The 14,405-nt window shown below is 43.8% G+C and overlaps 1 protein-coding gene across 1 annotated transcript; it reads right to left on the bottom strand.

Annotated features, from left to right (window-relative positions):
- Positions 1-7,795: 7,795 nt before the first annotated feature.
- Positions 7,796-12,337, bottom strand: c35h10orf53 (chromosome 35 C10orf53 homolog). Its single transcript, XM_078428501.1, has 3 exons — positions 12,175-12,337; positions 11,507-11,626; positions 7,796-8,125 (listed from the first exon to the last, which is right to left on the bottom strand). Exons 1-3 carry the CDS (start codon positions 12,260-12,262, stop codon positions 8,061-8,063), a joined length of 273 nt encoding a protein of 90 aa, XP_078284627.1. The 5' UTR covers positions 12,263-12,337; the 3' UTR covers positions 7,796-8,060.
- Positions 12,338-14,405: the final 2,068 nt, after the last annotated feature.

The following is a 14,405-nucleotide window of genomic DNA, read 5'->3' as shown; positions in this document are numbered from 1 at the left end:
AGAGGGGGAGTTCAACGAGATCTGGGTGTCCTAGTGTATCAGTCACAAAGGAAGCATGCAGGTACAGCAGGCAGTGAAGAAAGCCAATGGAATGTTGGCCTTCATAACAAGAGGAGTTGAGTATAGGAGCAAAGAGGTCCTTCTACAGTTGTACCGGGCCCTGGTGAGACCGCACCTGGAGTACTGTGTGCAGTTTTGGTCTCCAAATTTGAGGAAGGATATTCTTGCTATTGAGGGCGTGCAGCGTAGGTTCACTAGGTTAATTCCCGGAATGGCGGGACTGTCGTATGTTGAAAGGCTGGAGCAATTAGGCTTGTATACACTGGAATTTAGAAGGATGAGGGGGGATCTTATTGAAACATATAAGATAATTAGGGGATTGGACACATTAGAGGCAGGAAACATGTTCCCAATGTTGGGGGAGTCCAGAACAAGAGGCCACAGTTTAAGAATAAGGGGTAGGCCATTTAGAACGGAGATGAGGAAAAACTTTTTCAGTCAGAGAGTGGTGAAGGTGTGGAATTCTCTGCCGCAGAAGGCAGTGGAGGCCAGTTCGTTGGATGCTTTCAAGAGAGAGCTGGATAGAGCTCTTAAGGATAGCGGAGTGAGGGGGTATGGGGAGAAGGCAGGAACGGGGTACTGATTGAGAGTGATCTGCCATGATCGCATTGAATGGCGGTGCTGGCTCGAAGGGCTGAATGGCCTACTCCTGCACCTATTGTCTATTGTACATGCACTTTATTCATATTCTCTATTCCATTTATGCTTTCCCATCAGCACTCATCCTACTTAACATCTAATATTTAATAAAAATCATGTGTAATTACAATTTTAATATAACATTTGAAAAGTAAATACAAATAAATCAATTCTCAGATTATAAAACTAATTGATTGTGATAAAGTGAGTTTAAAAAAAATTTAGGCTATTTTTTACTTTTGGATTTTTTTAAAATAAGATGCTTTTAAGGCCAAAAAATGAATAATGCATTTAACATTCAAAAAAGACCTTTTGTTGAATAAAGGCAAGTGAGGCATTAAGCGAGTCTTTCGTGCAAGTTACTTTGCAGGCAATAACTTTCACTGTAGGGGTTTACCATTTAGCAGTGATATTCCTAAATATTTTAATAACTGATTAGGATTTACCCTTTTGGATGAATCAAGCCAAGAGAAAGAAAGGTCTTGATTTTAAGTTTGTATGGAGTTTGTACATAACTCTTATTCTTTTTGCAGACTTGCGCAATGAGCTAAGAAAAAATATTGCTTTGTAACGCTCTCCTTAACAATACGTTTAAATGTCAAGGATGTGCTTTGAAGACACCAAAAGAAAGATTTTAAATGAGCTACAATTGAAACACTAAAATGTCAGAGTGAAGACCCATTGCAGATCAGAAATAGGTTGTTTTCTTTGAATCGTGACCTTGCTATAATGCCAACCAAACCTGCTTTGGTTGCATCTGTCCAATTTAAACCATGGATTTAGAAGAAAAAACATCTTGAGCAACTTAGTTGTTGTGTAACTGAGGTGATACTTAGAGAAACGAGACTGAATCCGGAGAAGAAAAAACCGGCAGAGGAATACAGCAGGTCGCAGGTTGTTAAACACTTTAATTCTCCTTCCCATTCCCACACTGACAGGTCTGAAGAAAGGTCTCGACCCGAAACGTCACTCATTCCTTCTCTCCAGAAACGCTGCCTGTCCCGTTGACTTACTCCACTCTTTTATGCCCACACTGACCTTTCTGTCCTAGGCCTCCTCCATTTTCAGAGTGAGGCCAAATGCAAATTGGAGGAACAGCATCTCATATTTTGCTTGGGCAGTTTACAACCCAGTGGTATGAATATTGATTTCTCTACTTCAAGCAACCCTGGTATTCCCTCTCTCTCCATCCCTCCCCCACCCAAGTCGCACCAGCTTTTTGTTTACACCGTACAAACAGCTAACAATGGCCTGTTTCCTTTATCATCGTCACTTTTTTGCATTGAATCAAAGATTGTTCTTTATCTCTCTACATCATCATCTCTATCTCTCATTTCCCTTTCCCGTGACTTTCAGTCTGAAGAAGGATCTCGACCCAAAACGTCACCCATTCCTTCTCTCCAGAGATGCTGCCTGTCCCGGTGAGTTTCTCCAGCTTTTTGTGTCTATCCAGGTCAAGCTGCATCTGTGGTGGTAACAGACTGTCGAGGATTTGGGTTGAGAGCATGCATCAGGACTCAACGGGACTTAACCAATGCACGAGCAAGTGTGTCCTTCAGAATGTGCTAACTGTACTTGCATCTCCTTATTAATGCATGAAGCATTTCCGTCAACTTTTAGTATTTGCTGTCTCAGTTTGCCAGCTCTGCACTGATACCGTAAATATTCACAAGACATCCTCCCTGTCCCCTTCTGTATCAGAAGGAAGCATTCCCTCCATGAGGCATTCGGACCACTGTCCTTTTCCCTTCTCACACCACAGTCCAAAGCAACAGCAAAGTTTCAGCGCCTGCTGTAGCTCCTCCATTTCTGTTGTACAGAGACCCAAGGACTCATTCCAAGTGAAGTAGCAACTTCTACATCCAACTTTGTCCATTGTATCCCCCCCCCCCCTTCCCCTGCCCCAGCTTCGAAATAAAGACCAATATGTCTTTTGTCTCCCTAAGTACTGAATTTAGACCGTCCTGTAGATTTCTGTAATTTCTCAGAAATCTGTGCTGTCATTTTCAAAGGTTAACGATTTTGATGGTGACGATATGGTTAAAAAATTACTAGATTTAATACAGAATGGATGTCAAATTGGTTGCCTCAAAATATTAAATTTATACACATCAATGCATTTTTCACAAAAAAAATCCAAGAATTATTGCTAATTTATGAAATCTGTTTAATGTATAGCTGGATAGCATCTCTGTAATCCAACCACAAATATTCAATCATTTAAGCGTGACACCACTATCAGTTACATTGTTAATAATATACACTTTTCCCTGCTGTGTCCGATAAATGCAATAGGAATGCTTTCTAGGAATTGCCACTGAAAATTAAGATGGTGTTGATGGTGGTCAGTATGATTACAAAGAAGTGAAATGGCTGCATTGGCTTGATGCTGCAATAAACACTGATTCAAATGTTGTAAACTGTTCGAGTTTTGCTGTCCTTCTTAATGTTAGTATATCCACAGAAGCATGCAACAACCTTGTAATAAACTCCGAACCATCTGTCATCCTCCATGTATTAAATATACCATGTTGCAATTAAACGGATGAAGATTAAATATTCAAGATCCATATTTTGTTGAATAGGCCCATGAAAGGGAATGGGTAATTTAATGAATAAATCTGTTACCTCTTTGCCCTTAATGTGCAAAAACAATGCAAAAAATCAGAGGGAAAGTTCTTCCATATTCCATTCACCTAAGATGATAGCTTTGAACCAGATGTTGTGTGCTATGAATGATAATATCTTAAGACAGTTAAAAATCAGATGGGATGATTGTTTGAATTTAAAAATACAGTCTATGTCTATCAAAACTACTTTGAATGTGAAGAAAAAGGTTACTGCTTGTTGCCATGACAATTGGCATGTTGACAACATGATTGTAAAGTTGACTGTATGAGTGTAAAGTTCAGAGTTTATTATCCATTTGACTTTAGATTTTGAAATATGTTTATTAAATTATCCTCAAAATTCCTCCCTGCGTTCCATTATTGATGTTGGGTGACTAATTCCACATCAAAGCGCTATGTGTAATACCGACCCCCAGGGGACAAGTAATTAACCCCTTTCAGGGTGGGATTCTGACAGACATTAATCTTTATGGTACGCAATACCCTTAGCTGAGCCTGATCTCCAGTATATTCCCTGGTGCATCTGTTGTCATTCCATCAGGTACCTACGGTGAATTAATATGTGTTATTTCCAGCATAACATAAAACTCTATTATGTTTGGATGCAATAATCTAGTGAAATGCAATTTTATGTTTGGATACCTGATGGAATCAGAACTCTCTCCACCATGAAATAGAGTATTGGATTCTACTTGATGACATTACTCAGGAAAACATACCGACTAAAATGCACAATGCTTTGTTAATTTGGCTGCAGCTTCCAAACCCCCCGCCGATTGTGTCTTGGCCTCTTTTGCATTCACTTGAATGAGTGTTTGGAGCCTTGGTTCACGGCCTTGTCATAATGCAGGATGTAGAATTAACTGGATGTGGATGGAAGACCAAGTTTCTGTGTCCCAGTCTTTGATCCAGAGGTAAGATCTGCCAGGGCACATGTGCCCTATGGAGCCTGGAGGTTATCTCGACCTGTATATTTTCGAGAGCATATTTTTTAGTTTAGAGATGAAGTGCGGAAACAGCCCCTCGGCCCACCGAGTCCGCAAAGACCAGCGATCCCCGCACACTAACACTATCCTACACACACTTGCGCCCTTTAAAAAAAAATTATACCAAGTTAATTAACCTACAAACCTGTAGGTCTTTGGAGTGTGGGAGGAAACCGGAGATCCTGGAGAAAACCCACACAGGTCACATGGAGAACATACATACTCTGTACAGACAGCATCTGTAGTCAGGATCGAACCCGGGTCTCTGGCGCTGTAAGGCAGCAACTCTACCGCTGCGCCACCATGCCGCCCATTCTTCGAACTAACTTCTCTTCTCTCTTAAAACTAACTTGTTTTCTCTATTTCCCAGTTCTGAAGAAGAGACCCAGAGCTAAATTGGGAACTCTGCTTCTCTTTCCACAGATGCTGCCTGACTTGCTGAGAGTTTCCACCGTTTACTGCTTTTATTTCTGAAATGATGATGATTATCAGCGGCCGATTGTAATAATGCTCCTCATGTTCTGAAGACCTCTGGACCGCTAATTACCTGACCAGAACACGCTTACCACGGCTGACTTCTTGATTAAATTTGTAATCATATTTTTCCTGTTTTGAACTCCAGTTAATTATGTTCTTGGATCTAGAAATGTCCTACCTTGGTATGAACCAGTTCTTGTCACCTTATGAGCAGCTTAACCGTGTTATGCAAAACACAAAGTGCTGGAGGAACTCAGTGGGCCAGGCAGCATCTGTGGGTGGAATGGACAGTTATAATAATAATAATAATAATAATAATATTCATTTATTGTCATTGCAACGAGTACAACGAAATTAAAAAATAGCCAATCCTGACGGTGCGTAAAAACATATATGCAATAAATGCAAAAACAAATAAATACAATTATATTAAGTACAAAAGTTTTAACAGTGTTGCCTAGTGCAGAAGGTAGTGTTCAGTTCTCGTATGGCCCTGGGGTAAAAACTGTTCTTAAGTCTGTTTGTTCGGGATTTGAACGACCTGAAACGTCGACCAGAGGGCAGATGAACAAACAGACGGTGGCCGGGGTGGGATGGATCTTTTATTATTTTGCCGTTGAAGTTTCGGGTCCTTCCCCCTTCCACAGATGGAGAACATTATGGTTTACTGTAGATTCCAGCACCTGCAGTTCCTTGTGTCTCCTTATTATGTCCCCTCCCGGCCTCAACACTAAAGGCCCAGATGAATTGTCTTTGTTTGTGAGCTTCAGTGATCTTTATTTTTCAAAAAGTGAAAGAAAAATGTTCATGCCTTGCATGCAGATGATTCATAATCCAGATACCCACATGAGGACTGAGATGTAAAGCTAATGCTGCTCATGTTCCCAGCCTGTCAAAGCTATTTCACTTCATTGACAACACCTTCTTGTTTACTTTTCTGCACTATCAATCATATATTGTTCCAAATGATGGCTCTGTGCCCTCAGCGACTTTGTTCTGGGAATTCCTTACTTTAGGCACTCTGTGCTTTCATACTCTGTAAACTTGCTTCTTGTAGCTTAACTTGTTTATTAGTTTAACTTGACATCATCAATTTAACATGGCTTACTGTTTGGTGCAGATATTGTGGGCCGAAGGGCCTGTTCCTGTGCTGTAATGTTCTATGTTGGTTTGTCACTACCACCCAAGAATGCAAGAAATTGCAGTGAGTTGTGGATGTGGTCCTGTTCACCGGTGGCGCAGCGGTAGAGTTGCTGCCTTAGAACACCAAAGACCCGGGTTCAATCCTGACTACAGGAATTGTCTGTACGGTGTTTTTGTACGTTCTCCCCGTGACCTGCGTGGGTTTTCTCCGAGATCTTCGGTTTCCTCCCACCCTCCACAGACGTACAGGTATGTAGATAAATTGGTTTGGTATAAATGTACAAATTGTCCCTAGTATGTGTAGGATAGTGTTAATGTGTGCGGGGATCGCTGTTTAGCGTGGACCCGGTGGGCTGAAGGGCCTGTTTCCGCGCTGTATCTCTGAAATAAAGCTTGTTAACATCATCAATTTAACGTGGCATATTGTTTGGCATGGATATTGGGGGCTGAAGGGCCAGTTCCTGTTCTATGTCCCCGATCTTCCAACCTACCACATTGTGGACATTGGACTTTTTCTCAAGAACTGTAATGCTATAATGCTGAGAAATGTATATTCTGCACTCTAGTATTTTTCTCTACTCTCTACTGCTTGTATTTGTGTTTGGTTTGACAGTATTATCTTATTCGATTGGATAGCATACAAACTAAAGCATTTCACTGTCTCTCAGTACACATGGCAATAATAGCATAATACCAATACTAGGTTTATAACCTATATCAATTGGTTATCCACCTTAAAATATCCCCATGTCTTGATGTAATTATTTTTTGGATGTCTTGCTATACTATATTAAAAATATTATGTAAGTTGTAAGATCCATGCACTTAACTTTTTTTCTCTCTCAGCTAATGCACATGTCAGCAGACAATGGATGGCAAAAGCGTTCCCAGCATCGCCCTCGTCCTGTTGCCTTTGTGTGTGGCTGCATCAGGCTGTGCCTAGAGCCCAAGTACGTGACTATGAAGTGTCACTACCTGCTGAGGTTGTTCCCGGTGTTGCGAAGGATGGGCCTGGCACCGAGACCGTGCAATGTGCCAGTTGGCTGGACATTCCTGTGCCACCTGGCCTGCGTGGAAACGTTCTTCCAACCCAACACTTCTGGCCACGCATCCATCGAGCGGCGTTCAGTATGGACATTCTATGGGCACTAGAGGACAAGTACTCCATGGATTGTGTAGCGTGGTTCCCTGAGCAGACTGGGCAGTCTGGCAAAATGCCTCATCGCCAGAACTCTCCAACAAGCCCCAAGATCTTGCTTGGCTCTCGGTGAGAGAGGCCCTCTTTCCTGTCAGATCTTTCCTGTACTGATGCACACTGCCCTCGGGACGGCTGCTACGGAGAGGAGATGGTTGCCCTCCTCTTCGCAGACCGTGGATTTGCAAAAAGGGTCTGGAGCATGGTTCTTCCTGAGCTCCGGTTTCCTCCCACACTCCAAAGACGTGGTTAATTGGCTTGGTATGAATGTAAAAAATTGTCCCCAGTGTGTTTAGGATAGTGTTAGTGTGCAGGGATTGCTGGTCGGTGCGGACTCTGGGCACAGCTTCCACGCTGTATCACTAAACTAAACTAAACAAAACTAAACCACAGTCGAGGGCCTTTCTGCGGTGGGACATTGAGGGGCAAAGTCCGGTGGGGAAACCCCTCTAACAAAGAAAGAGACACCATCCCAGGGGCCCACTGGAGCGGCAAAGGTGTTTTATTCAAAGATAGGTGTGAACAGTACTGAGTATGACACTCTTGAACGTATCGACACTGAGAAAGTATGAAGCGATTTTGCACAGTTTTTTTGTATTTATATTTTATTCGGAATAAAATTTGTGGAAATAAAGGAAACATATATCTCAAGCATCATCTGTTATTTTCTATAAACACCAGGTGCTATTACTGCCAGGAAGACCAATATTTTATATTTAAACAGAAGAAGAATACTGTGAGCATTTCATATGGATGAAATTACTTTATTTAATTCTATTATACTGATTAAAGAACAAAACACGGAGCTATTCTATTCAGCTCTGCTGCAAGATGCTGATAATTCCCGGAGAGGAGTCTATGTTATTTGGCAGCGATGGGAGAAACATGTGAAGTGTCGAGCAGCAGTGATTCATCCCTCAGTGAGGCTGATCAATAGGCTTGTCGTACAGCTTTCGCTGCTGCCTTACAGTGTGGGTCCAGCTTCCCATCCCCTCCTGAAAAGGAACATGTGAAAAGAACTCGGTCAACTGGTTACATTCCTGCAATCATTTCTCAAACATTATTTTCCAATCAGAACATAAAACGGCACAGGAACACAGGGTGTTATGGGGTGTCAGGGGTCATGGGGAGAAGGCAGGAGAACGGAGAGGGAAAGATAGATCAGCCACGATCGAATGGCGGAGTAGACTTGATGGGCCGATTGGCCTAATTCTGCTCCTAGCTTACAGTATGAACATAAACTAATGAAGGAACAAAGAGAATGTCCGTGCTGACATGATGCCAATTAAACTAATCTCCTCAGCCTGCATATGATCCATTTCCCTCCATTTCCTGCATATCCATATGTTTATCTAAAAACCTCTTAAATGCCACTATCGTATCTGCCTCCACCACCATCAGAACTGCCCCCTCCATCGACTCCTTTAAGTCCAGGCTCAAAACCTATTTCTACTCCCTAGCGTTTGAGGCTCATTGAGGAGGCGCTGTGAACTGTTTGCGTGCTACTGTATGTTTCATTTTTTTTCCCATTGGAACCTAATCAGATGTACAGCACTTTGGTCAACGTGGGTTGTTTTTAAATGTGCTATACAAATAAAATTGACTTGACTTGACTTGACTTGACCACCCCTTTGGCAGCGGAAATAATAATATAATTTGGGGAATAAAATCTGCTGCCTTCATTCAATCCAGACTAGACCCTGCACCAGATTCACAACAGTCTGGCCTTAAAATGCCAATGAAATAGCTCAGAAAGTTGCCTGTGCAATTAGTGAAAGGGCGATGAACTGTTGGTCTGACAAAGTCACCAACATCCTGTGACTGGACATGAAAGACATGTCTTTACACAATTGCTTCATAGTTACTGAATGATTGCTTTTTTTCTCTTTTGCCGAAGAAATCTTGGTTCAGGCATAATTGTGAAACAGAAAGTCATAATTTTTGATTTAGAGATACAGCGCGGAAACAGGCCCTTCGGCCCACCGGGTCCACGCCGCCTAGCGATCCCCGCACATTAACACAATCCTACACCCTAGGGACAATTTTTACATTTTGCCAAGCCAATTAACCTACATACCTGTACGTCTTTGGAGTGTGGGAGGAAACCGAAGATCTCGGAGAAAACCCACGCAGGTCACGGGGAGAACGTACAAACTCCGTACAGACAGCGCCCGTAGTCAGGATCGAACCTGAGTCTCCGGCGCTGCATTCGCTGTAAGGCAGCAACTCTACGGCTGCGCCACCGTGGCGCCCTTAATGAGGGCACAAGAGAGTGCAACTCTGAAGAAGGGGCTTGACCTGAAATGTTTGTCCATTTCCTGCCTCAGGTGCTGCCTGATCCTCTGAATTACACTTGCAGTTTTTCATTTTGCTCAGAAATAATAATCATAGAGTCATACAGGGTGGAAGCAGGCCCTTCAGCCCAACTCAACTATGCTAACTAAGATGTCCCATCTAAGCTAGACCCATTTGCCCACGTTTGGCCCATATCCCCTCTAATTCTTGGTAAATCAAGCCCCTGTCCAAGTGTGTTTTTAAATTGCTGTTATGGTACCTGCCTCAAATACCTCATCTGGTAGCTTGTTCCATACACCCACCATCATCAGCGTAAAAAGTTACCCCTTGGGTTCCTATTTAATATTTCCCTTCTCACCTGAAACCTATGTCCTCTGGTTCTTGATTCCCCTCCCATGGGTTTAAAGACTCAGTGTATTCATCTAATTATTCCCTTTGACTTGGGATTAACTGATATCTAAAGGCATCACAGCTATTGCAGCAATGGCACTCACGGTGACCAGCGGCTAGGACAGTCCCGGTGCCCAGAGGTGAGCAGCGGGCCCGACCAGCATTTGCAGATGACAGAGGGGGACCCACTCCACTGGGGGCCGCGGCCGATGGAGAAGCCGGCGCGGACGAGTGGTCAGAGTCCTGAGGTCGGGTCGGGGCCTCGAGGACAAGGTCGGGCCCAGGTGGACAGGCGTTGTTGCTGAGCACAAAGTGGAACCCAGCATGTGGGGGGGGGGGGGCACAGAGAACAAAGGGGGACCTGGCTTGGAGGGGCACTGAGCACAAAGAGGGACCCAACATGGGGGGGCACTGAGAACAAAGGGTGAGAACAAAGGGTGAGAACAAAGGATGACCTGGCTTAGGGTGGCCGGGGGGGGGGGCACTGAGAACAAAGGGTGACCCAACATGGGGGGGGGGGGCACTGAGAACAAAGGGTGACCCAACATGGGGGGGGGGCACTGAGAACAAAGGGTGAGAACAAAGGGTGACAACAAAGGGTGACAACAAAGGGTGACCCAACATGGGGGGCACTGAGAACAATGGGTGAGAACAAAGGGTGACCTGGCTTGGGGGGGTGGGGGTGGGGGGTGGAAACAAAGAAGGGATGAATACTTTTTGTAACTTTGTCTGCACCTTTTTAGGTGAATCTTTTGTATACTTTGTCTGCAAAAAACAATTAATTTCACTGCACCTCGCCAAGTACAAGTGACAATGAAGTATCATCACCATCACCATCATCATTAGGAATTACCTCCAGCTCTTTGAAACGGGATAAATGGGATAACATCAGTCGTCCTCCCTCACGGAGAATAAGCTCTTGCTTACAACCCTGCCGTGTGCCAAAGCTGACACATCTCCAGCCAATTGGGTTAAGTCATTTGAGTGACAACCGCTCAGCTACAAGGTTAGTTGATTGACAATAAAAATAATTGTGTGTTAATCAGAGTGGAACTCTCATACTGAGAACCTTTGGAGACCACATCATTATAAGAGTGACTGGCAGCTATGTTTGCATAAGGGAAAAATAGTTCCTTGGCATGAACAAACAGTACCAGACGTTGTTTAAAGTGATTTATGTCACTGTTGGCATGATTGCTTAGTGTAGAGGTATAATGTTTCAATAAGATCTCTGTCTTCTAAACCCCCAAAATACTGATTGAAGGGTGGCACAGTGGCACAGCTGGTAGAGCTGCTGCCTCACAGCGCCAGAGACCCATGTTTGATCCTGGCCTCAGGTGCCATCTATGTGGAGTTTGCATATTCTCCCTGTGACCTGTGGGTTTTCTCCGGGTACTACGGTTTTCTCCCACATCCCAAAGACGTGCAGGTTTGTAGGTTAATTGACCTCTATAATATTGTCCCTGGTGTGTAGGGAGTGGTTGAGAAAGTGAGATAACATAGATCTACTGTGATTCATAGGAAGATACAGACTAGTTTCATTCGGTGGCCTGTCATGTGCACCAACTGGACACAACAGTTTAGTCATTTTCCAAAAATAATTTCTCATTATGCTCATTATGATGTCTCAATGCTTGCAAATGGAAATACGATGTGATGATTATTTTTGGGCTGGTTCTAGAACTGCTTACCAAAATCAAGGTCTTTTATGTTACATGTGTAGACAATCTCTCCTCTCACAACAAGTTCCACAACGTTCCAGTCAGGAGATTGTTCAAGGGCCCAATGATGACCATCAACGTCCAGCATGGCTTCAAAAGAGGGCAAGTCGGGAGTGTTTAATTGACACATGTACCAAAAACAGAACAATTAAATTCTTACTTGCGAAGGTAGACACAAAATGCTGGAGTAACTTAGCGGGACAGGCAGCATCTCTGGAGTGAAGGAATGGGTGACGTTTCTGATCGAGACGGTGTATCGTATAGTAAATGCAGAGTGAGAGAGATGTACCGATTGTATGGTACTTACAGCACATCTTGGCACATCTGCATATTCAAAGATAAATTTCATCTATAAATGAAATTTATCTTTGAATATGCAGATGTGCCAAGAAGCCACATGAGATCTTTCTTCCTTGTGGCTATCAAACTGTACCAGTCCTCCCCTTTCTGTCTTGGGGTAGACTCAGACTGAACTCCCCCCCCCTCCCCTCCACCCCAATATTTGCACATCCCCCAAGCCTTTCCACTGGTCACTTTAATTTCATGTTTCACGTGTTATTATGACTGTTGGCAGATCAATTTCCCTCCTGGGATAAATGAGGTTCTATCGTATCGTATCGTATGGTAAATTCCCTTACTCTGGAGTCCGATGAGCCGCCAAGTCCTGTAGTCCACCACTCCATTCGCTTCATAGGGACCGTAGCGGATGATCACTTTCTGTGACATTAGTAATAGAGACGCTCGCGAGTTGACTTGGCTCAGAACTTCAGGCTCCTCCCGTTCAGCGCAAACTTTCTCACATCGTCTTGACAACCGACAACACTAAATGTTGCTAAGGAAATGAACTCACTAGGCTGAATTGGAGTGATGTAAGCTTCCGGAGGAGAGCTGGCAGTGGGGCAAGTTGGTGATTTCTTGGTAACTTTCCCACGCTCAGTTCCAGCCGCTCCAAGTGCAGCCAAAGCACCTCAACTTCTGGAGGAACAGCATCTGTGGAGGCGAGCGCTTCAGGTCGAGACCCTGCATCAGGACTGGGAGTGCAGGGAGAATTCTGAAGAGCTTTGGCTGTACCTTGACACAGACCTGACCTCTGTTGTAGCCTCACGTCATCTTTGAGGGTCACTAATGACCAGAGTTGGATTGCTGTCACTGTTTGCAACGCTTACAAGTGTTACCATTTGCAGCAGGGCACATTACATTTGTTGGCAAGTGTTCAGCATAATTTAGTTATGTTTTGTGCCTTGTGTGTGATTGATTTTGTTCAGTTAGTTTTTGGCTTGGAATCTGACTTTATTGGTATTGGTTTATTGTTGTCAAGTGTACCGAGATACAGTGAAAGGCGTTTGTTTGCTTGCTATCCAATTGGATCAGAGTACATTCATGCCTGCACGAGTATAACAGGTAGAGCAGAGAGAAATATACCAGAGTGCAAAAATCAGATTTTCAGAGTTGTAACATTGCGGTTCCAGAGGAAAAAAAAGTCCAACGTCTGTAATGAGGTAGGTTGGAAGATTGGTTCCACCACCTAACTTATTGGAAGGTAGGCACAAAATGCTGGAGTAACTCAGCGGGACAGGCAACATCTCTGGAGAGAAGGAATGGGTGACTTCACCCACTGAGTTCTCGATCTTAGATCAAGGGTACAATGGGATTTGTAGGAAAAAAATAATTGCTGGAAGAGCACGATTCCCTGGAGGGTCAGGCAGCATCTGTGGATGGAATGGATAGCCAACTTTCTTTCGGTTCAGGACCCATTTTAGGAGCAAAATTTGCAGTTTACTTTTTTTCTTGCATTGAATATAAATGTGATCTGAAGAAAGGCACCGGAAGCAATCTGAACAAGTTTAATCCCAAACCATGTTTTATATTTTCCTGCACTACAGCATCTGTGAAGGGAAATGGACAATGGGATTCTATTTTTGCTCCAGCACAGAATCTTCAAGACATTCTATTCTGACACAGTGTATTGATAGTAGGTCACATTCCTCTCTCCTCTGGAATGATGTCTCATATTTAGTATTGTGACATTTTTTTAAAACTTGCTTTTGCTTTATGGAGATACAGCACGGAAAGAGGCCATTCGGCCGACCGAGTTTGCGCCATCACACCCATTCACACTAGTTAATAGACAATAGACAATAGGTGCAGGAGTAGGCCATTCGGCCTTTCGAGCCAGCACCGCCATTCAATGTGATCATGGCTGATCATTCTCAATCAGTACCCCGTTCCTGCCTTCTTCCCATACCCCCTGACTCCGCTATCCTTAAGATCTCTATCTAGCTCTCTCTTGAAAGCATTCAGAGAACTGGCCTCCACTGCCTTCTGAGGCAGAGAATTCTGAGTTCTATGATATCTCAATTTCTCATCCACACACCAGGGAGAATTTGCAGAGGCCAGTTAACCTGCACGTCTTGATCAGCCATGATCACATTGAATGGCAGTGCTGGCCGAAGGGCCGAATGGCCTACTCCTCCACCTATTGTCTATTGTCTTTGGGATGTGGTGGGTACCCAGTGCACCCACAGGAAACTCACACGGTCTCACAGGAAAGGCATGCGTACTCCACACAGAAAGCACCCCAGGTCAGGATTGAACCTGAGTCCCTGGAGTTTCCACTGTGCTGCCTGGTGAGTTGTGAATTCAAGATGCTTTGGAGATCTGATTGGTGTCACATCTGGCTGATGTATCTGTTTCTGTGGTCAGAGTGGTGAGCAAGCAGGTACTTTGCATATCGGCCCAACCTGAGCTAACTCATTTGTATTTAAAGTTGTATGGCAGTACAACAGAGTGGGGCAGTGGGTACAGCTGATGCCTCACAGCACCAGAGACCCGGGTTCAATCCTGACCTCAAATGCTCTCAGTGTGGAGT

The sequence above is a fragment of the Rhinoraja longicauda genome, chromosome 35 (genome assembly GCF_053455715.1).
Source record: "Rhinoraja longicauda isolate Sanriku21f chromosome 35, sRhiLon1.1, whole genome shotgun sequence".
NCBI classification, from domain to species: Eukaryota; Metazoa; Chordata; class Chondrichthyes; order Rajiformes; family Arhynchobatidae; genus Rhinoraja; species Rhinoraja longicauda.
This window is presented reverse-complemented; position numbering and strand designations above follow the sequence as displayed.